This window comes from Hyla sarda, chromosome 10 (assembly GCF_029499605.1).
Source record: "Hyla sarda isolate aHylSar1 chromosome 10, aHylSar1.hap1, whole genome shotgun sequence".
Taxonomy (NCBI): domain Eukaryota; kingdom Metazoa; phylum Chordata; class Amphibia; order Anura; family Hylidae; genus Hyla; species Hyla sarda.
The window spans coordinates 69,757,295-69,783,307 of NC_079198.1; the positions used below are offsets into that span (position 1 = coordinate 69,757,295).

The 26,013-nt window shown below is 48.1% G+C and overlaps 1 protein-coding gene across 10 annotated transcripts in view; it reads left to right on the forward strand.

Moving 5' to 3' along the window:
- Window positions 1-12,569, forward strand: part of TNNT1 (troponin T1, slow skeletal type) — an 85,214-nt gene extending 72,645 nt beyond the window's left edge. For 3 of the 10 annotated variants that reach the window (XM_056543281.1, XM_056543280.1, XM_056543285.1), the window contains 4 exons: window positions 592-701; window positions 2,278-2,368; window positions 2,449-2,489; window positions 12,220-12,569. In XM_056543281.1, the coding sequence (XP_056399256.1) occupies window positions 592-701; window positions 2,278-2,368; window positions 2,449-2,489; window positions 12,220-12,265 (288 nt within the window). In that variant the 3' untranslated portion in view covers window positions 12,266-12,569. The remainder of the gene's footprint in view (window positions 1-591; window positions 702-2,277; window positions 2,369-2,448; window positions 2,490-12,219) is intronic. The other 7 variants (XM_056543288.1, XM_056543283.1, XM_056543286.1 and 4 more) reach the window with 4 other exon arrangements.
- The last annotated feature ends 13,444 nt before the right edge of the window (window positions 12,570-26,013 follow it).

The window sequence follows — 26,013 nt, forward strand, 5'->3', positions numbered from 1 at the left end:
TTCCCCACGACATCCAGGGGTGGGCAGGACAGGGGGTTGTCCTGCGCTGCCATTGGTCAGAATCAGTTCTGACCAATGGCAGGGGATAGGAGGAGATCGCAGCACTGCGACCTTGCTCCTATCCCTCAGGATGATTGGGGGTGTCACTGACAGCGATCACCGATCATCCCTATTTTCCAGGAGATCGGGTCACCAGAGACCCGATCAGCCCGGAATAGCAGAAAATCGCGTGTCTTAATTGACATGCGATTTTCTGCGATCGCCGACATGGAGGGGTCTCAGGACCCCCCTCGGCGATATGCCGGGATGCCTGCTGAATGATTTCAGCAGGCATCCCGGTCCAGTCCCCAACCGGCTAGCGGCGGGGACCATAATTCCCACGAGCGTATCCATACGCCCCACGTCCTTAAGGACTCGGGATGCAGGGCGTATGCATACGCCCGGCGTCCTGAAGAGGTTAATAACCACCCTCTGTTTCCTATCACTGAGCCAGTTACTTACCCACTTACACACATTCTCCCCCAGCCCAATCCTTCTCATTTTATGTACCAATCTTTTATGTGGCAAAATAATCTTTTATTTCTTTCCTAGGCAGAGCAGAAGAGAGGGAAGAGACAAACTGGTCGTGAAATGAAGAGAAAGATGCTTGCGGAGCGGCACAAACCTTTATGCATTGATCACATGAATGAAAACCAGCTAAAGTACGTACAATGTGCTTCAAGTAACTTATTCACAAGCTTGAAAAGAAATCCCATTCAAATAAGAAGTAACCTTATATGAGTATTCCCTGCATGTGAAAGCTCTTCTGCTGCAGATAACCATCCAAACCAAGGTTTTCTTTCCCGCCCAATGAACATAAACATTTTTGTCATATTAGTTTGTAAAATCAGAAGCAGGTTCCTCAGTGCTCTTCAATCAGGGATCCAAATGTATATGGACCCTGGAGTCAAAGTTGGCCCCATATCTACTCCACACTCAACTTGCCAAGTGTAGAGCAGGTATACTCAGATCGCCATGGACCCATCAAGCTTAGGGGGAATTTTTGCAGGTTGGCCTGTTTATGCACACAAAGAGTAAAAAAAAAAAAAACATATTGAAATACCACCATCCATTGGCTAATATTTAAAATGCTATACATGAGGTCCATCAAGCATCATTTGACAGATGAAGTAAGCTACAGCTTTTTCAACTGGCCATTTCCTAGCTACACCTCTGGAAATCACTGTTATCTCTGGCACCGCACAGAAAAAACAGAGCTTCCCTGATGGCTGATAACATGTCCTGCCATAATAGCTCAGGATTTAGGCATGTAACATGTCTTAGACTAGTCTTAGGCCCCTTTCACACTATAGGTATCATCCTGTAAAAACCTCCTTTATTACTCCCGGCAAAAATTCCTGAAAACAGCCGTCAAAAAATCCCATTCATGTCAATGGGACTTTTTGACCATCCTTTTGCATCAGGTATGTCCGTTTTTACTAATGTCCGTTATTTTTGCCGACACAAAAGATGGTGCATGCACAACTTTTTGGTCCGGCAAAAATAATGGTGAAAAAACGGCGTTAAAATTTTACATTGAAGTCTATGGGAAACGGATGTTTAAAAAACAAACCGTTATCATCCATTATTGTCCGTTTTTTTAACATCCATTTTTTGTACAGCTTTACAAAAAAAGGGTTAAAAACCTGATTTAAAAAAACGGATGTAGCTGGTTATAACGGATGATAACAGATAAACAACATCAGGTTTTTTAAGAAAAAAAACATTAAAAATAATGGATAATGGTCATCAGTTATCATCCGTTATTACCAGTTATTGCATCCGTTTTTTTCATTGTAAAATAACGGCAGTAAAAAAGCAGGATGATACCTGTAGTGTGAAAGGGGCCTTACACAGCTACGTTGGTGCCCACATGGCCATAGATCACTTTCCCTGAATCCTGCCATATCACAGCTAATGTGAGTGAATAAGGTTTCGTTGGGACCCGCAAGTGGTTGTGACTGCAACTAGAAATCCACCCTGGATGGATTCTTTGTGATCGTTGGATCACAGCGGCGGCGGCCACTTTCATGTGACCCCTTAACCCTATCCTTAGGGAATTTCACACTCGGCTATCTCCATGACCCATTCAGTGGATAGGGCCATGATCATGTGCAACCCCCTCTTCTCTATGTGGCTGGCATAAGGGGTGAGGATTTTAAAATTGAAGATGCTAGAAAGAGATGCACTAGAGTAAATCTTAATAACATTAGGTGTATGTGTCCTATATTGTACCAGGGAGAAAGCTAAAGAGCTTACAGAATGGATGTATCAGCTGGAGTCTGAAAAGTTTGATCTCATGGAGAAGATGAAAACTCAAAAATATGAGGTACAATGTAGATGAGGCGACACATGAATAGAATATGTGTATGTATCATAATTCTACAACTGTTCCTATTTTCGTTCTAGATTAATGTCCTATACAACCGTATAAGCCATGCACAGAAATTGTAAGTATCATTCATTTCTTGCTATGAACATCCCTATATCAAGACTTCTAGTGTATAAGTAACCTAATTCCCCAAGTTGTATCACTGCTGATTTCTGTCATTCACACAATCTGACATTTTCCATATTATCCCAACTGCAATATGTAATATGATGTATGAACAATGATAGGCCATAGACACAAAGTGACATAAGGAGAAAGTGCAGGCAGGATATACTGTAATAATACCGTATGTACTCGAGTATAAGACGAGTTTTTCAGCACTCGGCTTATACTCGAGTGAACTCTCCGCCTGTCAATCCCTTCTCAGTGGTCTTCAACCTGTGGACCTCCAGATGTTGCAAAACTACAACTCCCAGTATGCCCGGACAGCCATCTGCTGTCCGGGCATGCTGGGAGTTGTAGTTTTGAAACCTCTGGAGGTCCGCAGGTTGAAGACCACTACGGCCTTCGTCATCATCCAGACCCCCGCCCCCCCTCCCTTAGTTTTCTACTCACCTCCCCTCGAAGGGAAGGGTGAGCTGGTCCGGGCCATCTGTTCTGCAGGGACCGTCTAGTGGGGAGGGTTAGTCGTTCCGGGCTGTCCATTTTCACCGGGGGGGCCCTCTTCTCGGGTGCTCCGGGCCTGCCCCGGACTAGTGACGTTGCCTTGACGACGACGCACAGGGACGTTCATTCGCAGCCTGCGCATGAATGTCCCTATGTGTCGTTGTCATGGCAACGTCACTAGTTGGGAGTGCTGGGAGTTGTAATTTTGCAACATCTGGAGGTCCGCAGGTTGAAGAACACTGATGAAGGGATTGACAGGCGGTGATGATGATGGGGGTCTGGATGATGACAGGGGTCTGGATGATGACTTGGGGGGGATGATGTGTTTCCCACCCTAGGCTTATAGTCGAGTCAATAACTTTTCCTGGGTTTTTGGGGTGAAATTAGGGGCCTCGGCTTATATTTGGGTCGGCTTATACTCTAGTATATACGGTATATATTCAGAGTTCAGATATCTCTTCACAGAAGCCAGTGGAGCTTGCTGAAGTACTGTAGATTAGTGTTGAGTGCGAATATTCAAAATGCTAATGTCACGATGCCGGCTGGCAGGTAGTGGATCCTCTGTGCCAGAGAGGGATTGGCGTGGACCGTGCTAGTGGACCGGTTCTAAGCCACTACTGGTTTTCACCAGAGCCCGCCGCAAAGCGGGATGGTCTTGCTGCGGCGGTAGTGACCAGGTCGTATCCACTAGCAACGGCTCACCTCTCTGGCTGCTGAAGATAGGCGCGGTACAAGGGAGTAGGCAAAAGCAAGGTCGGACGTAGCAGAAGGTCGGGGCAGGCAGCAAGGATCGTAGTCAGGGGCAACGGCAGAAGGTCTGGAAACACAGGCAAGGAACACACAAGGAACGCTTTCACTGGCACTAAGGCAACAAGATCCGGCAAGGGAGTGCAGGGGAAGTGAGGTGATATAGGGAAGTGCACAGGTGAACAGACTAATTGGGACCACTGCGCCAATCAGCGGCGCAGTGGCCCTTTAAATCGCAGAGACCCGGCGCGCGCGCGCCCTAGGGAGCGGGGCCGCGCGCGCCGGGACAGAACAGACGGAGAGCGAGTCAGGTAGGGGAGCCGGGGTGCGCATCGCGAGCGGGCGCTACCCGCATCGCGAATCGCATCCCGGCTGGCAGCGGAATCGCAGCGCCCCGGGTCAGAGGACGTGACCGGAGCGCTGCCGCGGGGAGAGTGAAGCGAGCGCTCCGGGGAGGAGCGGGGACCCGGAGCGCTCGGCGTAACAGCTAATTTTTACCGCGAATATCAGCACTTCGCGATGCTGTGAATATTCATAATATAGCGATATATATTTATAATGATGAATAGTCTTTTTTTTTCTTCACAGTACATATCACAACAATGATGTGTACTGTATAAAATAAAAAGTGATCACCCCTCCCTGCTTCCAGCTTGTGGTTCAAAGAAGGCTCCAGTGTTATTTACTGTGTGAATCGGTGGGGAGCGCGAATATCTCTTATATGCAAATATGAAATATTCGCGAATATCAGCAGTTCCAGAGGCCATTGATCCCTCCCTTCTTTTAGGTAAAAGATATGATCACGAATGCGCACTATATGAATTTCATTACGAATTTTCGCATGGAAGAAAAAAGTGAACAAACATAGCAAATATGCGAATGTTGCGAACATAGGAGGAATATTCGTCCATATATTCACGAAATATTGCAGATTCGAATATAGATGCTGTATATGTTTTCAGGCTCTATAGCCTAAGTGTCATGTTCTCTATGCTTAGTGATACAATTGTTGTGGTGTAATTCTATATAGATATATTGAAAACTGGGTGTGGCCATTCCTGTTGTCCATATGGTGTGACCCTACACAGTCATACCATGTAAGCATTGATTGGAGTATCTGAGAACACACTACAATGACAATGAGAATGTTATCATCCAATTGTCAATGTATTTACGTCATGGAGAAATAATCGAAGGGAATTGCACAATTTACTAAAACTAATGGAATTGGAGAAATGGCAGCTTCTCATTATATCAATAATATAGTATTTCAAAAGTGCAGGGAGTGGCCAGGACATGTGTCTTTTATCTAACATTGGGTCAGTTACAGTGGTCCCTCAAGTTACAATATTAATCTGAATTCAGGTAGAAGACAGACATGGTCGCACATCTACAATCTTGTATAATGATCTAATTGCTTCTCAGCATAATATCAAAAACTAACAGGTTGTTAGTATATACGTTTTGATCAAAAAGTACAAAGCCCACTCGCCACGTCAAGGCTACCTATTTAGAGTGGGTCCCTAACGTCCCTAGCATAAAATGGCGTAGCACTGGGCGGCGACCACCACCGCCGCGACACCAGTTCCCACAGGGGGAACGACCCACTGGCAGAGCGGCCCCAATGCCACTCAAACCAGTCTATGGGTCGCACCTCCCCACAGACACAGCGCCACGGCAGCAACAGACGCCGCACAGCACCACACCAGTGTGAACAGGGTGTAATAGCTCACTTACCATGCTCTCCCAGTCAGACTGGGAGGCTGCTAGGAAAGAAATGGCCCACGTGTGGCTAACTACTACTTGTATAGGGTTGGGCTGAGGGGGTGGGGAAGAGTGCAGACACATGTTCAAAAAATAAAAAATAAAAAGAGGGGATAGAAAACACAGTGTGAATTCAGGTAGAAGACAGACATGGTGCACATCTACAATCTTGCACAAATATTAATCTGTTCTAGGATGACCATTGTATGTTGAAACCATTGTATGTTGAGACCATAACTCCATGGAAACCTGGTAATTGGTTCTGAAGCCACAAATTGTCATCCAAAAATAGGAAAAAGTGAGGATTAAACAAAAATAAAGCAATTCCTTACATATAAAAGTAATAAAGATCTGCTGGGAGCTGTAAATCACAGTCAATGTAGAGGACAGGAGCTTCTTCAGGGTCCTGTACACACAAAGCGTCCCAAAAAGGTAAAATGGAGCCACCCTTACTTGGTGTCCAAAGGAGCAGCTAACTGTGGCACAGGTAAAGAGTAGTACAGAACATATGTAATACCTCCCTGTACTGTAAGGGGCGCTACCAGACAGCCAATCAGTGCATACGCTTCAGTAATACAGGTGTTTTACCAGTGAAATGCCCATTCTGATTGGTCAGTTCTTCCAGCCATTGACATGTTTCGCAGATCTGGACTGTCCATAGCATTGTATGTTGAGTCTGGATTCAAGTTACAATGGTCCAGAAAAGACCACTGTATATTGAAACTATTGTATGTTTAGGCCATTGTAAGATGAAGGATCACTGTATATGGTTTCAAAACTGCTGCTATTTAGACAGGTCTTTCCTGGATGCTATTAAAAAGAAGCCCAAATACGCTAGTGACTAATATATTACCGTATATACTCGAGTATAAGCCGAGTTTTTCAGCACGGTTTTTCGTGCTGAAAACACCCCCCTCGGCTTATACTCGAGTGAACTCTCCACCCGCAGTGGTCTTCAACCTGCGGACCTCCAGAGGTTTCAAAACTACAACTCCCAGCAAGCCCGGGCAGCCATCGGGTTGAAGACCACTGGGCCTTCGACATCATCCAGCCCCCTCTCACCCCCCTTTAGTTCTGTACAGTACTCACCTCCGCTCGGCGCTGGTCCGGTCCTGCAGGGCTGTCCGGAGAGGAGGTGGTGTGGTGGGATAGTGGTTCCGGGCTGCTATCTTCACCGGGGAGGCCTCTTCTAAGCGCTTCGGGCCCGGCCTCAGAATAGTCATGTTGCCTTGACAACGACGCAGAGGTGCGTTCATTGCCAACGTACTTCTGCGTCGTTGTCAAGGCAACGCCTCTATTCCGGGCCGGAAGCGCGGAGAAGAGGCGCCCCCAGTGAAGATAGCAGCCCGGAACCACTATCCCACCGGACCACCTCCTCACCGGACAGCCCTGCAGGACCGGACCAGTGCCGAGCGGAGGTGATTACTCAGAACTAAAGGGGGTGAGAGGGGGCTGGATGATGTTGAAGGCCGCAGTGGTCTTCAACCTGCGGACCTCCGGAGGTTTCAAAACTACAACTCCCAGCAAGCCCGGACAGCCGATGGCTGCCCGGGCTTGCTGGGAGTTGTAGTTTTGAAACCTCTGGAGGTCCGCAGGTTGAAGGACCACTGAGGGCGGATGATGAGAAGAGGATGATGAAGGGGGGGGGGGGGGTGGGATGATGACAAGAGGATGATGAAGGGGGGGGGTGGGATGATGAAGGGGGGTGTGTGGGATGATGAAGGGGGGTGTGTGGGATGATGAAGGGGGGTGTGTGGGATGATGACAAGGGGATGATGAAGGGGGATGTGTGGGATGATGACAAGGGGATGATGACAGGTGATGATGATGAGGGTCTGGATGATGACAGGCGGTGATGATGATGAAGATGTTAATGACGGGTCTGGATGATGACAGGGGGGATGATGTATTTCCCACCCTAGGCTTATACTCGAGTCAATAACTTTTCCTGGGATTTTGGGTTGAAATTAGGGGTCTCGGCTTATACTCGGATCGGCTTATACTCGAGTATATACGGTATGTGTTTCTGCAAGGCTGTGACCATAAGTAAGAATCATTCTACCGGATACTGAGAACTAAGTGGGGCCAAAGAACAAGAAACCACTTTTTTCATGAATGAGAATCTTCCCTATAATTGCTGACATATGTCAGTGTTTATCTCTATTACACATTGGAATTAGCTTTTAATAACCAGGCAGGAAGCTGTGAGTCTTTAGACTCAGCTGATAGAGGTTATATGTGCTATCAGGTACAGTGCAGAAGAGTTAAAGGGGTACTCCGGCGCTTAGGGTGCATGCACACTATGTTTCTTAAGATACGGGACCATATACGGCTGGGAAGAGGGGGGCGGAGAGTCGGGGGCGGGGCAACCGCACGCTGCCGTATGCGGTCCCATATCTAATGTATTTCAATGAGCGACCGGAGTGAAACGCTGCCTCCGGTCGGCTCTGTTTTGGCCTGTATACGGTTTCCCGACCGGACCTAAAAACGCTGTTGACTACGTTTGTAGGTCCGGTCGGGAAACCGTATACGAGCCAAAACAGAGCTGACCGGAGGCAGCGCTTCACTCCGGTCGCTCATTGAAATACATTAGATACGGGACCGCATATGGCAGCGTGGGGTTGCCCCGCCCCCGACTCTCCGCCTCCCTCTTCCCAGCCGTATACGGTCCCGTATCTTAAGAAACATAGTGTGCATGCACCCTTAGACATCTTATCCCCTATCCAAAGGATAGGGGATAAAATGCCTGATCATGGGGGTCCTGCCGCTGGGGACCCCCGTGATCTTGCACGCCGCACCCCGTTAAAATCAGTCCCTGGAGCGTGTTCGCTCCGGGTCTGATTACTATTGATCACGGGGCCGGAGCATTGTGACGTCACGGCCCCGCCCCAGTGTGATGTCACGCTCCGCCCCTCAATGCAAGCCTATGAGAGGGGGCGGGACAGCTATCACGCCCCCTCCCTTAGGCTTGCATTGATGGGCGGGGCGTGACATCACACGGGGGCGGAGTCGTGACGTCACGATCTTCCGTTCCCGTGGTCGGGAGCCAGAACCTCCAGCGCTGCCGTAAGCAGATACAGGTGGGTGCTGCATGCTATATTGCGGGGGTCCCCAGCGGCGGGACCCCTGCCATCAGACATCTTATCCCCTATCCTTTGGATAGGGGATAAGATGTCTAGGGGTGGAGTACCCCTTTAACTCATTTATTGCTTAATATTAATCAAAGACCAAAGAGATAAAGTTCTCACTTGGAAATGACAGTACATCCCTACAGTTGATACTGTAGTTCTCGTCATGCATTTTGTCACCTGGGTCATTTTCTACCCATTTCAATTCACCATCTGAATCTGTTTTTATCCTTTTTATTGGCAACTAACTCACAGATGAAGTAATGAATGTATTAAAAAACATTGGGGGAACTTGATGTGTCTGACATACTAATGTTGATGTGTATCGATAACACCCATCCCTTACTATCTTTGGCATTTTAAAGAGACTATTTCACTAAAGATATCAATGTTATAGTATTAGGAGATGACATCAATATCAAGTTAGTGGAGGTACCACCTCAGTAACCCTCAGGGTCACTAGAATAGAGTCAGCGTTGCTAGGAAAGCATTGTTCCTCTTCAGCTTCTAATAACTTTTTCTTGGCTTGATCTGGTCAGTAGTCGACATGAGGCCTCTGGGAAAAGCAAGAGGAATTGGCAGAAGCTAAAGCGGAACAGCACTACGATCACTGCTACTATTTATGTTCTGTGACTGTCAATGGTCGCAGTAGTTTGATTCCTGTTCAGACCTGGAAGACATGTAATTACAATGTACTATTAATATCTATTGGTGTGAGAACCTCTTATGTTTTAGCTTAGATTCTGGAAAGTGTAAAAAAAAAAAAAGGGACATAGCTATAGGGCAGTGGTCTTCAACCTGCGGACCTCCAGATGATGCAAAACTACAACTCCCAGCATGCCCGGACAGCCGTTGGCTGTCCGGGCATGCTGGGAGTTGTAGTTTTGCAACATCTGGAGGTCCGCAGGTTGGAGACCACTGCTATAGGGGATTCAGAGCCAGCAGTCATATTTAGACCCTGGTGCCTGGAGATGTCAAGGTTCCTCTTAAACACAAGACACCTTTATAATAAAGGTCTCTACTGTTTAGCAGTGGTAGTGTTGGTGCTGAAACAGCTACGCAGGTGCTTGTCCAGCCCTAGTAAAGATGATGCTTCTCTGGGGCGCCTGAAGGAGTGCAAGTACTTGAGCCTCCGACCCAAGACTGGGTTGCGGAAGGATGATGCAGGAGCAGGTGGTGCTTCAAAAAGCTTTATTCAGATGACGCGTTTCGCAAAGGGTCCCTTGCTTCATCAGGTCATCATGTTGATGACCTGATGAAGCAAGGGACCCCTTGCGAAACGCGTCATCTAAATAAAGCTTTTTAAAGTACCACCTGCTCCTGCATCATCCTTCCGCAACCCAGTCTTGGGTCGGAGGCTCAAGTACTTGCACTCCGTGAGGAGCCCCAGAGAGGCATCATCTTTACTAGGGCTGGACAAGCACCTGCTTAGCTGTTCCAGCACCAACACTACCACTGACCAGACCGATACCACGGGACATCGGGACAGATGCTCAGCAGCCCAGAGGAACCTACAGAGTGAATACACTCACAAAACGAACACCAGTGTTGTGCCTGAGCTAGCACAACATGACAAGGTGAGTGTGCCAATCACACTTTTGCGCGAGCTGTTTTCATTTTTTCATATATCAGATTTATTACCACATTTATGGCACTTAAATAGCGCCCCCTTTGTTCCTTTTTTTTTTTTTTTTTGCTGCATCTACTATTTAGCACACATTTAAGGGGGGGGGGGCATAGACACATCCATACATTTGGCAATATGAACATTATTGACCATTCAGTTTGTGGAGGCAAAACCATGGCCTATCTAAGCAAATGGATTGTTCAACTTGTTCCTAGTTAAAGGGTACCTCTCATCAAAAAAACTTTTGATATATTATAGATTAATGTATGCAGAATAACTTCACAATTGCATGTTATTAAAAAATATGCTTCTTTCTATTTAATTTTCCACTTTGAAGAAATGACCACTAGGGGTCTCCCTACCAGTCCTGGCAGCAAGCATTTCAGACTCATGCTGGAGTCCTAAACACTACGAGCTGCCAGTTTGCTTTGTTCACAAAGGAGAACACTCAGAGCTGCCAGCCTGCTTTGTTCACAGCCTGTTTGGCTGTGAACAAAGCAGGCTGGCAGCTCTGAGTGTTTAGGACTCCAGCATGAGTCAGAAATGCTTGCTGACAGGACTGATCGGGAAAAATACAATAGAAAGAAGCATATTTTTCATTAACATGCTATTGGAAAGTTATTCAACATTCATTAATCTAAAATATATCAAAAGTTTCTTTGATGAGAGGTACCCTTTAAGGGCCTTTTACACGGGGCAGTTATGGTGTGAGAAATCATTAGATTGATCTATCTAGCCAATCTTTGTGTGGTGTGAACATGAGAAGCTAGTAAATGATAAATTTTGGACTAACATTAAAATACTTATTGTTATTCTAAAATCAGCTATCATATACTTCTTAGAAAATGAGTGTGGGAGGTGTGGGATTATTTGTTGGGTGTACTAATAAAAAAACCTGCCACTAAAACCCCATTAGCTGTAGAAAACCAGAAATACATGCATTGCCAGAGGAAAGAAGGAGATCAGGTAGGCTGGTCCCAGGGCTCCCATACAGATTCAAATACAGGTAATGTATTATTCAGAGAGGTGGTAAGCTACTCTAGAGACCTGGTTTCCAAAACTCTATCTACATGCATTTTTGGTGTAAAACCCAAGTTAACCCAAGTTAATGTCAAATCTGGAACATCTATATGTGCCCTTAATAGGGATGTCTTACCAAAAATGTTTTTCTGAAAACATGGCCATGCTGACTGCTTAAACAAAAAAATACAGATACTTACCTCCTTGGTCCCCCTGTAGCCTCAGGTATCTCTGCTCCTGATCTAGGCCACATTCCATTTTCTGGTGCAGGGGCCCAGGACGTCATAGTGCCACTCAGCCAACCACTGGCTGAGGCAGGTGGCCAATGACTCAATGTGAGACATTGGGCCCCGGCACTAAAGTGTAAGTGGTGGACACTGGAGCAGCAATACCGGACGCTACAGGGAAACCAAGCAACGTAAGTATAGGGGGTTTTATTGTTACAGCAGGCAGCTTGGCCATGTTTTCAGAAAACACTTTTTGACAGACAACCTTTCTAAAAGGGTTATTAAGGATGACAAAAATATAGCTGCTTTCTTTTAGAAACAGTGCCCCTCCTGTCCTCTATTTGGGTGTGGTAATGCAGCACAGTTAAATGAAGTGAATGGAGCTGAGTTGTAATACTGTACACTACTTGAGAATATGTATTTTACTTCTTTAGAAGAAAGCAGCTATATTTTTCTAACTTTAGCTAACCACTTTAATGTTTATCTACAGAAGCTTCTGCCAAAGGACCAATATACCCTGTAGAAAATAAATTTTTCCATATTGGTTATCTATGTCCATCCAGTCTACTCTCCTAGACAGACCACTTATGTGTAATGCAGAGTTGTATAACACCGGAGTACATTTTTACTACAAGATAATAACTGATTTTTTTTTGTGCTTTTTCTTAGCAAAAAAGGAGCTGGAAAAGGACGTGTAGGTGGACGTTGGAAGTAATTGTCCATTATGGGGATTGTGTACAGTACTGGAAGATGTTGTTTCCATCCTTCAGAAATACATATTGTGCTCTATATATTTCATGTTCTGTCTGTACAAAGCGATTATCCAGGCACAAACACATAGTGCTGCCTGCGATTGTCTTTTAATGCACAGTTAAATACAATGTGGGCTAAATGCATTGTCAGCGACTGTCTACTGATTTCCATGTATTCCAAGTCCAACAACCACAAAAATGTTCCTCGCTAAATAAATAACAGTGCAAAAACATCTGTCTGAATTTCTGATGTATTGCATGTCTAAAAAATGTTCATCCTATTTACAGTCTACCACAACCCTCAGAGAAGCTGAAGTGTGATCTATTATTGTTGTGGTCTTCTTACTAGTAACACAGATGATATTATTCATGTTTCAGATGAATCATTTCAGGAGTTGATATTCAATTCACTTCTGTTTTTGTGGTGAAGGTCCATAGGGTCGGTCTTAGGCTACTTTCACATGACATGACGGTATTTTGGTCACTATTGCATCAGTATTTTTAAGCAAAAAGTGGGATAAAACCACAGAAAAGTTGCAAATTCTTATTTTTTCTTGTTTGTTATGGTCCTGGCTTTGGCCTACAAACACTAAGGCCATGGTCACACAGCCAAAAATGTGTGAAATGTCCACCCGGAAAACACGGGTGGACATTCCACACATTTGAATGTTCCGGCGGGTGCTAGGACTGCTTGAAAATAAACCGTCTCAAAGATAGCAATGCATTTCCAAGTGAAATTCGCAGAAAGTATAAACAGGTCTCTTCTTTCTGTGTATACCTGAATTGAGATTTTGGAAATCCGGCCATGTGCACAGTGCAGTAGAATCCCATTGAAATCAATAGGACTCTACTGCAGTGGAATTTCCAAGTGGAATATTCCCACGGAATACTGCTTCGAAATTCCGTCGCATGAACATAGCCTAATGCAGAATACTGACCCAAATACTGCCATGAGAAAGTGGTCTTAGTGGCAAGTTGCCTCTGTTTTCTTGTGTAGCCCTTAAGGACAGGACCTCCAGGACAAACATACATGTGGGCAATACATTGCAGTGTTATATGAGCACTATATGGATATGGTAGTGTTTAATAGCTGTATTTAGTGGCACTGTGTGGCAGTATTATATGACATTGCATGATAGTATTCAAATATACACATTCACGTAAAGGCTATCAGAGGGATTTACTAAGACCAGCAACTCATACACCCGTCTAACATAAATGCCAATTATTGCCCGTCTCGGTTGCACTGGATTTATTGAAAGGTGCCATCTTCTCTATAAATCCAGTGCATCTGTGGCTGACCATGAGGTAGCCTTACAACCCTGCACCAGGTAAGAGCTGGCATACATTTCTATTGTATGTTATGCCAATTACAGAGGTAGCCCGTCTCCTTGTCACAAAGCCCTGCTCACGTCTTCAAATTGGCTTGTGTGGTTGGTAGCAGTGGTAGAATTAAGGGGCCAAAAAGTAGATTTTTGAGCATACAAGCCGTGCACCAAAATTTTGTAAACAAAAAAAAAAACTTATGTACAGTAGGTCAACAATTGTTATATTAAAATTTCCACACCGTATTTTAAGCTTTTTTTTTTTTAGCCCTAGGGGACTAAAAGTAGTCCACAAGCAAAATACAGCTGAACAAATTGTGTATTAATATAGCCCCATGCAAATCATGGCTGGGCATAAGGCTGAAAATACAGGCAGAGTGGGAATAGGGATCGACCGATTATCAGTTTTGGCGATATTATCGGCTGATATTCCCGATTTTGGACATTAGCGGTATCGGCAATTACCTTGCCGATAATTAACCCCGACGCCCGCTCCTCACCCCCCCCTGACCAGAGACCGCCGCCGCCACTGCCCCCATTGCCTTCCCCATGCCCAGTTTTATAATTACCTGTTCCCGAGGTCTGCACTACTTCTGACTCCTGCGGCGTCCTGCGCTATTGCTGTGCGCTGCGCAATGACGAGTGACGTCCTCAACGTGACGTCACCGTCAGTGCGCACAGTGACAGCTCAGGATGCCGCCGGAGCCAGAAGTAGAGCGGACCCCGAGAACAGGTAATTATAAAACCGGGCATGGGGGAGGCAATGGGGCAGCAGCAGTGGTTGGACTCAGGACCGTCAGGGGGAGAGAAGCTGGCGGCAGCGGTCTCTGGCCAGAGGATAGGCAGGGGGGGGGGGGCGTCGACGGTGGTGGTGGTTGGACTCAGGACCCCAGGACAGGCAGGGGGAGAGAAGCGGGTGGCGGCGGGGGTCTCTGGCCCCGCAAAAGCCGCAGCAGTTCATTGATTTAAAGCGCCCGCTTTAAATCATTGATCTGCAGCAGTTTCTGTGGGTTGGGGGGGGGGGGGGGTGGAATAGCCGATAACTTATACCGGAATATAGGTATAAGCTATCGGTTAACGGCCTCAAAGTTCACTGATTATCGGTATCGGCCCTAAAAAATCTATATCGGTCAATCCCTAAGTGGGAACATACAGAAGCTCAGATGGATACTGCATTGTGAACAGAGCCTTAATGTTCAGGGCTTCATGTAAAGAGACCACAACAGTAAGCTTTGTACTAATATTAAATTAGAAAGCTGTGTTATTTCAGCTCTGAAGCCAGTACAGTTGTGAATGCAGCTTTTTACTATAACACTATAGTACATACAGGCTGCATTTGTGAAGGGTTCCACTTTTTTTTTTTTTTTTTTTAGTAAAACTGCCAAAATCAGATATTTCCTCAACATGCTTCAGTTTTGGAAAACTAGCTCTGAGCCTAAAAGTGCCAAAAAAAGGATAAAAAAAAAATTCAAAAGAAAAAACACCATGTGGCATTTCATACTTCCCTACTGACTCCTAGTTAGCATTTTTGGCCTAAGAACTCATTACGAGTATGGTATTTTTCCAAATATGCCAAGTGGACTCACAGCCTAATAGCCTCACAGCCTCTCGATTGGGAGAAATCCTGGTAAAATGTGTGGAATGCATGTGGACTTGTGCATGTGGACACGTGCAGTCTGAATGGTGTACTGCCCAAATACACTCAGATTCTTTTGCTAGAGACAATGGTGGAGATTTATCAAAACCTGTGCAGAGAAAAGTTGTCCAGTTGCCCATAGCAACCAATCAGATTGCTTCTTTCATTTTTCACATGCCTTCATGAAAAAGAAAGAAGCAATCTGATTGGTTACTATGTGCAACTGGGCAAGTTTTCCTCTGCACAGGTTTTGATAAATCTCCCCCAATGACAATATACTATGCCAACAGTATACATGGCCTAAAACACATGAGGAAGTTCATAGCCAGGTTAGATGAGTCAATGGTGACCTGAAATATAGCTTCCTACACTTCATTTCCTTTCTTACTGCTTCCTACTTGCCTTTTATCCCACTGCATATGTATAACCAGCTTATTTTGTGTACCAATAGCTAAAGTGGCTTATACACTTTATCAGCTACCAATACACAAAATAAGTAAAGAGGCTAAATGATCAGTCTGGAAGCAAACTTTATTTAATTATTTTTTTTATTATATATTTATTATATAATAATAATGATTTTTTTAAAAATTAAAAATTAGAATTCTGTCCATACTTTTGAGTCATTCTTGTATTACTTATTGGATATTTGTAACTAGGACATCTAATATTCTTAGATATAGGCCACTTTGCTATCACCTTGTAGTATACAATAGCTGCTAAGTACTTGAAGAATTAAAGGGGTACTCCCCTTGAAAACTTTTTTTTAATTTTTTTTTTTAAATCAACTGGTGCCTGAACGTTAAACAGATTTGTATATTACTTCTATTTAAAGGGGTACTCCGGCGCTAAGACATCTTATCCCCTATCCAAAGAATAGGGGATGAGATGCCAGATCGTGGGGGTCCCGCCGCTGGGGACCCCCGTGATCTTCCATGCCGCAACCTGTTAGAATCAGCCACCGGAGCGTGTTCGCTCTGGGTCTGATTACTGGTGATCACGGGGACGGAGAATAGTGACCCCTCAAAGCAAGCCTATGGGAGGGAGCGTGATAGCTGTTACGCCCCCTCCATAGGCTTACATTGAGGGGGCGGAGCGTGACGTCACACGGGGGTGGAGCCGTGATGTCACTATGCTTCGTAGTACTAAAAACTTCAGATCACAGCACGAAAAATGAGCCCTCATACCGCCCCGTATGAGGAAAAATTTTAAAGTTATAGGGGTCAAAATATGACAATAGAAATCATTTACAAATCTGGTTAACTTTCTGGCATCAGTTAACTTAATAAAATGTTTTCCAGCAGATTACCCCACTAATGTTGTCTATGGATAATATCCTCAATACAACTTTTGAATCCGGGGCTTTTTGCATCCCAGATAGTGACTTCTGTGGATTTATTCACCCCCCCAGTGATAAGGTTTATTCAATAGGACAACTGTTTTATTGTTACGCCGAGCGCTCCGGGTCCCCGCTCCTCCCCGGAGCGCTCGCTACACTCTCCTCACTGCAGCGCTCCGGTCAGATCCACTGACCCGGGGCGCTGCGATACTGCCTCCAGCCGGGATGCGATTCGCGATGCGGGTAGCGCCCGCTCGCGATGCGCACCCCGGCTCCCGTACCTGACTCGCTCTCCGTCGGTCCTGTCCCGGCGCGCGCGGCCCCGCTCCTTAGGGCGCGCGCGCGCCGGGTCTTTGCGATTTAAAGGGCCACTGCGCCGCTGATTGGCGCAGTGGTTCCAATTAGTCTGATCACCTGTGCACTTCCCTATATCACCTCACTTCCCCTGCACTTCCTTGCCGGATCTTGTTGCCATCGTGCCAGTGAAAGCGTTCCTTGTGTGTTCCTAGCCTGTGTTCCAGACCTCCTGCCGTTGCCCCTGACTACGATCCTTGCTGCCTGCCCCGACCTTCTGCTACGTCCGACCTTGCTTCTGCCTACTCCCTTGTACCGCGCCTATCTTCAGCAGTCAGAGAGGTTGAGCCGTTGCTAGTGGATACGACCTGGTCACTACCGCCGCAGCAAGTCCATCCCGCTTTGCGGCGGGCTCTGGTGAAAACCAGTAGTGACTTAGAACCGATCCACTAGCACGGTCCACGCCAATCCCTCTCTGGCACAGAGGATCCACTACCTGCCAGCCGGCATCGTGACAGTAGATCCGGCCATGGATCCCGCTGAAGTTCCTCTGCCAGTTGTCGCTGACCTCACCACGGTGGTCGCCCAGCAGTCACAACAGATAGCGCAACAAGGCCAACAGCTGTCTCAACTGACCGTTATGCTACAGCAGTTACTACCACAGCTTCAGCAATCATCTCCTCCGCCAGCTCCTGCACCTCCTCCGCAGCGAGTGGCCGCTTCTGGTCTACGCCTATCCTTGCCGGATAAATTTGATGGGGACTCTAAGTTTTGCCGTGGCTTTCTTTCCCAATGTTCCCTGCACCTGGAGATGATGTCGGACCAGTTTCCCACTGAAAGGTCTAAGGTGGCTTTCGTAGTCAGCCTTCTGTCTGGAAAAGCCCTGTCTTGGGCCACACCGCTCTGGGACCGCAATGACCCCGTCACTGCCTCTGTACACTCCTTCTTCTCGGAAATCCGAAGTGTCTTTGAGGAACCTGCCCGAGCCTCTTCTGCTGAGACTGCCCTGTTGAACCTGGTCCAGGGTAATTCTTCCGTTGGCGAGTATGCCGTACAATTCCGTACTCTTGCTTCAGAATTATCCTGGAATAATGAGGCCCTCTGCGCGACCTTTAAAAAAGGCCTATCCAGCAACATTAAAGATGTTCTGGCCGCACGAGAAATCCCTGCTAATCTACATGAACTCATTCACCTAGCCACTCGCATTGACATGCGTTTTTCCGAAAGGCGTCAGGAGCTCCGCCAAGATATGGACTCTGTTCGCACGAGGCGTTTCTTCTCCTCGGCTCCTCTCTCCTCTGGTCCCCTGCAATCCGTTCCTGTGCCTCCCGCCGTGGAGGCTATGCAGGTCGACCGGTCTCGCCTGACACCTCAAGAGAGGACACGACGCCGCATGGAGAATCTCTGCCTGTACTGTGCTAGTACCGAACACTTCCTGAGGGATTGTCCTATCCGTCCTCCCCGCCTGGAAAAACGTACGCTGACTCCGCACAAAGGTGAGACAGTCCTTGATGTCTACTCTGCTTCTCCACGTCTTACTGTGCCTGTGCGGATGTCTGCCTCTGCCTTCTCCTTCTCTACTATGGCCTTCTTGGACTCTGGATCTGCAGGAAATTTTATTTTGGCCTCTCTCGTCAACAGGTTCAACATCCCAGTGACCAGTCTCGCCAGACCCCTTTACATCAATTGTGTAAACAATGAAAGATTGGACTGTACCATACGTTTCCGCACGGAGCCCCTTCTAATGTGCATCGGATCTCATCACGAGAGGATTGAACTTCTGGTCCTCCCCAATTGCACTTCTGAAATTCTCCTTGGACTTCCCTGGCTTCAACTTCATTCCCCAACCCTGGATTGGTCCACTGGGGAGATCAAGAGTTGGGGGCCCTCTTGTTCCAAGGACTGTCTAAAACCGGTTCCCAGTAACCCTTGCCGTGACTCTGTGGTTCCTCCAGTAACCGGTCTCCCTAAGGCCTATTGTTACGCCGAGCGCTCCGGGTCCCCGCTCCTCCCCGGAGCGCTCGCTTCACTCCCTCCGCTGCAGCGCTCCGGTCACGTCCTCTGACCCGGGGCGCTGCGATCCCGCTGCCAGCCGGGATGCGATTCGCGATGCGGGTAGCGCCCGCTCGCGATGCGCACCCCGGCTCCCCTACCTGACTCGCTCCCCGTCTGTTCTGTCCCGGCGCGCGCGGCCCCGCTCCCTAGGGCGCGCGCGCGCCGGGTCTCTGCGATTTAAAGGGCCACTGCGCCGCTGATTGGCGCAGTGGTTCCAATTAGGGTAATCACCTGTGCACTTCCCTATATTACCTCACTTCCCTTGCACTCCCTTGCCGGATCTTGTTGCCTTAGTGCCAGTGAAAGCGTTCCTTGTGTGTTCCTTGCCTGTGTTTCCAGACCTTCTGCCGTTGCCCCTGACTACGATCCTTGCTGCCTGCCCCGACCTTCTGCTACGTCCGACCTTGCTTCTGCCTACTCCCTTGTACCGCGCCTATCTTCAGCAGCCAGAGAGGTGAGCCGTTGCTAGTGGATACGACCTGGTCACTACCGCCGCAGCAAGACCATCCCGCTTTGCGGCGGGCTCTGGTGAAAACCAGTAGTGGCTTAGAACCGGTCCACTAGCACGGTCCACGCCAATCCCTCTCTGGCACAGAGGGTCCACTACCTGCCAGCCGGCATCGTGACAGTAGATCCGGCCATGGATCCCGCTGAAGTTCCTCTGCCAGTTGTCGCTGACCTCACCACGGTGGTCGCCCAGCAGTCACAACAGATAGCGCAACAAGGCCAACAGCTGTCTCAACTGACCGTTATGCTACAACAGTTACTACCACAGCTTCAGCAGTCATCTCCTCCGCCAGCTCCTGCACCTCCTCCGCAGCGAGTGGCCGCTCCTGGGATACGCTTATCCTTGCCGGATAAATTTGATGGGGACTCTAAGTTTTGCCGTGGCTTTCTTTCCCAATGTTCCCTGCATCTGGAGATGATGTCGGACCTGTTTCCCACTGAAAGGTCTAAGGTGGCTTTCGTAGTCAGTCTTCTGTCCGGAAAAGCCCTGTCATGGGCCACACCGCTCTGGGACCGCAATGACCCCGTCACTGCCTCTGTACACTCCTTCTTCTCGGAAATCCGAAGTGTCTTTGAGGAACCTGCCCGAGCCTCTTCTGCTGAGACTGCCCTGTTGAACCTGGTCCAGGGTAATTCTTCCGTTGGCGAGTATGCCGTACAGTTCCGTACACTTGCTTCAGAATTGTCCTGGAATAATGAGGCCCTCTGCGCGACCTTCAAAAAAAGCCTATCCAGCAACATTAAAGATGTTCTGGCCGCACGAGAAATTCCTGCTAATCTACATGAACTTATTCACCTAGCCACTCGCATTGACATGCGTTTTTCTGAAAGGCGTCAGGAACTCCGCCAAGATATGGACTCTGTTCGCACGAGGCGTTTCGTCTCCTCGGCTCCTCTCTCCTCTGGTCCCCTGCAATCTGTTCCTGTGCCTCCCGCCGTGGAGGCTATGCAGGTCGACCGGTCTCGCCTGACACCTCAAGAGAGGACACGACGCCGTATGGAGAACCTCTGCCTGTACTGTGCTAGTACCGAACACTTCCTGAGGGATTGTCCTATCCGTCCTCCCCGCCTGGAAAGACGTACGCTGACTCCGCACAAAGGTGAGACAGTCCTTGATGTCTTCTCTGCTTCTCCACGTCTTACTGTGCCTGTGCGGATGTCTGCCTCTGCCTTCTCCTTCTCTACGGTGGCCTTCTTGGACTCTGGATCTGCAGGAAATTTTATTTTGGCCTCTCTCGTCTACAGGTTCAACATCCCGGTGACCAGTCTTGCCAGACCCCTCTACATCAATTGTGTAAATAATGAAAGATTGGACTGTACCATACGTTTCCGCACGGAGCCCCTTCTTATGAGCATCGGAGCTCATCATGAGAGGATTGAACTTTTGGTCCTCCCCAATTGCACCTCAGAAATTCTCCTTGGACTTCCCTGGCTTCAACTTCATTCCCCAACCCTGGATTGGTCCACTGGGGAGATCAAGAGTTGGGGGTCCTCTTGTTCCAAGAACTGTCTAAAACCGGTTCCCAGTAACCCTTGCCGTAACTCTGTGGTTCCTCCAGTAACCGGTCTCCCTAAGGCCTATATGGACTTCGCGGATGTTTTCTGCAAAAAACAAGCTGAGACTCTACCTCCTCACAGGCCTTATGATTGCCCTATCGACCTCCTCCCGGGCACTACTCCACCCCGGGGCAGAATTTATCCTCTCTCTGCCCCAGAGACTCTTGCCATGTCCGAATACGTCCAGGAGAATCTAAAAAAGGGCTTTATCCGTAAATCCTCCTCTCCTGCCGGAGCCGGATTTTTCTTTGTGTCCAAAAAAGATGGCTCCCTACGTCCTTGCATTGACTACCGCGGTCTTAATAAAATCACGGTTAAGAACCGCTACCCCTTACCCCTCATCTCTGAACTCTTTGATCGCCTCCAAGGTGCCCACATCTTCACTAAATTGGACTTAAGAGGCGCCTATAACCTCATCCGCATCAGAGAGGGGGACGAGTGGAAAACGGCATTTAACACCAGAGATGGACACTTTGAGTATCTGGTCATGCCCTTTGGACTGTGCAATGCCCCTGCCGTCTTCCAAGACTTTGTCAATGAAATTTTTCGTGATCTGTTATACTCCTGTGTTGTTGTATATCTGGACGATATCCTAATTTTTTCTGCCAATCTAGAAGAACACCGCCAGCATGTCCGTATGGTTCTTCAGAGACTTCGTGACAACCAACTCTATGCCAAAATTGAGAAATGTCTGTTTGAATGCCAATCTCTTCCTTTTCTAGGATATTTGGTCTCTGGCCAGGGACTACAGATGGATCCAGACAAACTCTCTGCCGTCTTAGATTGGCCACGCCCCTCCGGACTCCGTGCTATCCAACGCTTTTTGGGGTTCGCCAATTATTACAGGCAATTTATTCCACATTTTTCTACCATTGTGGCTCCTATCGTGGCTTTAACCAAGAAAAATGCTGATCCCAAGTCCTGGCCTCCTCAAGCAGAAGACGCCTTTAAACGACTCAAGTCTGCCTTTTCTTCGGCTCCCGTGCTCTCCAGACCTGACCCTTCCAAACCCTTCCTATTGGAGGTTGATGCCTCCTCAGTGGGAGCTGGAGCTGTTCTTCTACAAAAAAATTCTTCCGGGCATGCTGTCACTTGTGGTTTTTTCTCTAGGACCTTCTCTCCAGCGGAGAGGAACTACTCCATCGGGGATCGAGAGCTTTTAGCCATTAAATTAGCACTTGAGGAATGGAGGCATCTGCTAGAGGGATCAAGATTTCCTGTTATTATCTACACCGACCACAAGAACCTCTCCTACCTCCAGTCTGCCCAACGGCTGAATCCTCGCCAGGCCCGGTGGTCTCTGTTCTTTGCCCGATTTAATTTTGAGATTCACTTTCGTCCTGCCGATAAGAACATTAGGGCCGATGCTCTCTCTCGTTCCTCGGATGCCTCAGAAGTTGATCTCCCTCCGCAACACATCATTCCACCTGACTGCCTGATCTCCACTTCTCCTGCCTCCATCAGGCAGACTCCTCCAGGAAAGACCTTTGTTTCTCCACGCCAACGCCTCGGAATCCTCAAATGGGGTCACTCCTCCCATCTCGCAGGTCATGCGGGCATCAAGAAATCTGTGCAACTCATCTCCCGCTTCTATTGGTGGCCGACTCTGGAGACGGATGTTGGGGACTTTGTGCGAGCCTGCACTATCTGTGCCCGGGATAAGACTCCTCGCCAGAAGCCCGCTGGTTTTCTTCATCCTCTGCCTGTCCCCGAACAGCCTTGGTCTCTGATTGGTATGGATTTTATTACTGATTTACCCCCTTCCCGTGGCAACACTGTTATTTGGGTGGTCGTTGATCGATTCTCCAAAATGGCACATTTCATCCCTCTTCCTGGTCTTCCTTCTGCGCCTCAGTTGGCTAAACAATTTTTTGTACACATTTTTCGTCTTCACGGGTTGCCTACGCAGATTGTCTCGGATAGAGGTGTCCAATTCGTGTCTAAATTCTGGAGGGCTCTCTGTAAACAACTCAAGATTAAATTAAATTTTTCCTCTGCATATCATCCTCAATCCAATGGACAAGTAGAAAGAATTAACCAGATCTTGGGTGATTATTTGCGACATTTTGTTTCCTCCCGCCAGGATGACTGGGCAGATCTCCTTCCATGGGCCGAATTCTCGTATAACTTCAGGGTCTCTGAATCTTCCTCCAAATCCCCATTTTTCGTGGTGTACGGCCGTCACCCTCTTCCCCCCCTCCCTACCCCCTTGCCCTCTGGTCTGCCCGCTGTGGATGAAATTTCTCGTGACCTTTCCATTATATGGAGAGAGACCCAAAATTCTCTCTTACAGGCTTCTTCACGCATGAAGAGGTTCGCGGATAAGAAAAGAAGAGCTCCCCCCGTTTTTTCCCCTGGAGACAAGGTATGGCTCTCCGCTAAATATGTCCGCTTCCGTGTCCCTAGCTACAAGTTGGGACCACGCTATCTTGGTCCTTTCAAAATTTTGTGTCAAATTAATCCTGTCTCTTATAAACTTCTTCTTCCTCCTTCTCTTCGTATCCCTAATGCCTTTCACGTCTCTCTTCTCAAACCACTCATCCTCAACCGTTTTTCTCCCAAATCTGTTCCTCCCACTCCTGTTTCCGGCTCCTCGGACGTCTTCTCGGTCAAGGAAATTTTGGCTGCCAAAAAGGTCAGAGGGAAAAATTTTTTTTTAGTAGACTGGGAGGGTTGTGGTCCTGAAGAGAGATCCTGGGAACCTGAGGACAACATCCTTGACAAAAGTCTGCTCCTCAGGTTCTCAGGCTCCAAGAAGAGGGGGAGACCCAAGGGGGGGGGTACTGTTACGCCGAGCGCTCCGGGTCCCCGCTCCTCCCCGGAGCGCTCGCTTCACTCCCTCCGCTGCAGCGCTCCGGTCACGTCCTCTGACCCGGGGCGCTGCGATCCCGCTGCCAGCCGGGATGCGATTCGCGATGCGGGTAGCGCCCGCTCGCGATGCGCACCCCGGCTCCCCTACCTGACTCGCTCCCCGTCTGTTCTGTCCCGGCGCGCGCGGCCCCGCTCCCTAGGGCGCGCGCGCGCCGGGTCTCTGCGATTTAAAGGGCCACTGCGCCGCTGATTGGCGCAGTGGTTCCAATTAGGGTAATCACCTGTGCACTTCCCTATATTACCTCACTTCCCTTGCACTCCCTTGCCGGATCTTGTTGCCTTAGTGCCAGTGAAAGCGTTCCTTGTGTGTTCCTTGCCTGTGTTTCCAGACCTTCTGCCGTTGCCCCTGACTACGATCCTTGCTGCCTGCCCCGACCTTCTGCTACGTCCGACCTTGCTTCTGCCTACTCCCTTGTACCGCGCCTATCTTCAGCAGCCAGAGAGGTGAGCCGTTGCTAGTGGATACGACCTGGTCACTACCGCCGCAGCAAGACCATCCCGCTTTGCGGCGGGCTCTGGTGAAAACCAGTAGTGGCTTAGAACCGGTCCACTAGCACGGTCCACGCCAATCCCTCTCTGGCACAGAGGGTCCACTACCTGCCAGCCGGCATCGTGACACCTATATGGACTTTGCGGATGTTTTCTGCAAAAAACAAGCTGAGACTCTACCTCCTCACAGGCCTTATGATTGTCCTATCGACCTCCTCCCGGGCACTACTCCACCCCGGGGCAGAATTTATCCTCTGTCCGCCCCAGAGACTCTTGCCATGTCTGAATACGTCCAGGAAAATTTAAAAAAGGGCTTTATCCGTAAATCCTCCTCTCCTGCCGGAGCCGGATTTTTCTTTGTGTCCAAAAAAGATGGCTCCCTACGTCCTTGCATTGACTACCGCGGTCTTAATAAAATCACGGTTAAGAACCGCTACCCCCTACCCCTCATCTCTGAACTCTTTGATCGCCTCCAAGGTGCCCACATCTTTACTAAACTGGACTTAAGAGGTGCTTATAATCTCATCCGCATCAGAGAGGGGGATGAATGGAAAACGGCATTTAACACCAGAGATGGACACTTTGAGTATCTGGTCATGCCCTTTGGCCTGTGCAATGCCCCTGCCGTCTTCCAAGACTTTGTTAATGAAATTTTTCGTGATCTTTTATACTCCTGTGTTGTTGTATATCTGGACGATATCCTGATTTTTTCTGCCAATCTAGAAGAACACCGCCAGCATGTCCGTATGGTTCTTCAGAGACTTCGTGACAATCAACTCTATGCCAAAATAGAGAAATGTCTGTTTGAATGCCAATCTCTTCCTTTTCTAGGATACTTGGTCTCTGGCCAGGGACTACAAATGGATCCAGACAAACTCTCTGCCGTCTTAGATTGGCCACGCCCCTCCGGACTCCGTGCTATCCAACGCTTTTTGGGGTTCGCCAATTATTACAGGCAATTTATTCCACATTTTTCTACCGTTGTGGCCCCTATCGTGGCTTTAACCCAAAAAAATGCCGATCCCAAGTCTTGGCCTCCTCAAGCGGAAGACGCCTTTAAACGACTCAAGTCTGCCTTTTCTTCGGCTCCCGTGCTCTCCAGACCTGACCCTTCCAAACCCTTCCTATTGGAGGTTGATGCCTCCTCAGTGGGAGCTGGAGCTGTTCTTCTACAAAAAAATTCTTCCGGGCATGCTGTCACTTGTGGTTTTTTTTCTAGGACCTTCTCTCCGGCGGAGAGGAACTACTCCATCGGGGATCGAGAGCTTCTAGCCATCAAATTAGCACTTGAGGAATGGAGGCATCTGCTGGAGGGATCAAGATTTCCAGTTATTATTTACACCGATCACAAGAACCTCTCCTACCTCCAGTCTGCCCAACGGCTGAATCCTCGCCAGGCCCGGTGGTCTCTGTTCTTTGCCCGATTTAATTTTGAAATTCACTTTCGGCCTGCCGATAAGAACATTAGGGCCGATGCTCTCTCTCGTTCCTCGGATGCCTCGGAAGTTGAACTCTCTCCGCAACACATCATTCCTCCTGACTGCCTGATTTCCACTTCTCCAGCCTCCATCAGGCAAACTCCTCCAGGAAAGACCTTTGTTTCTCCACGCCAACGCCTCGGAATCCTCAAATGGGGTC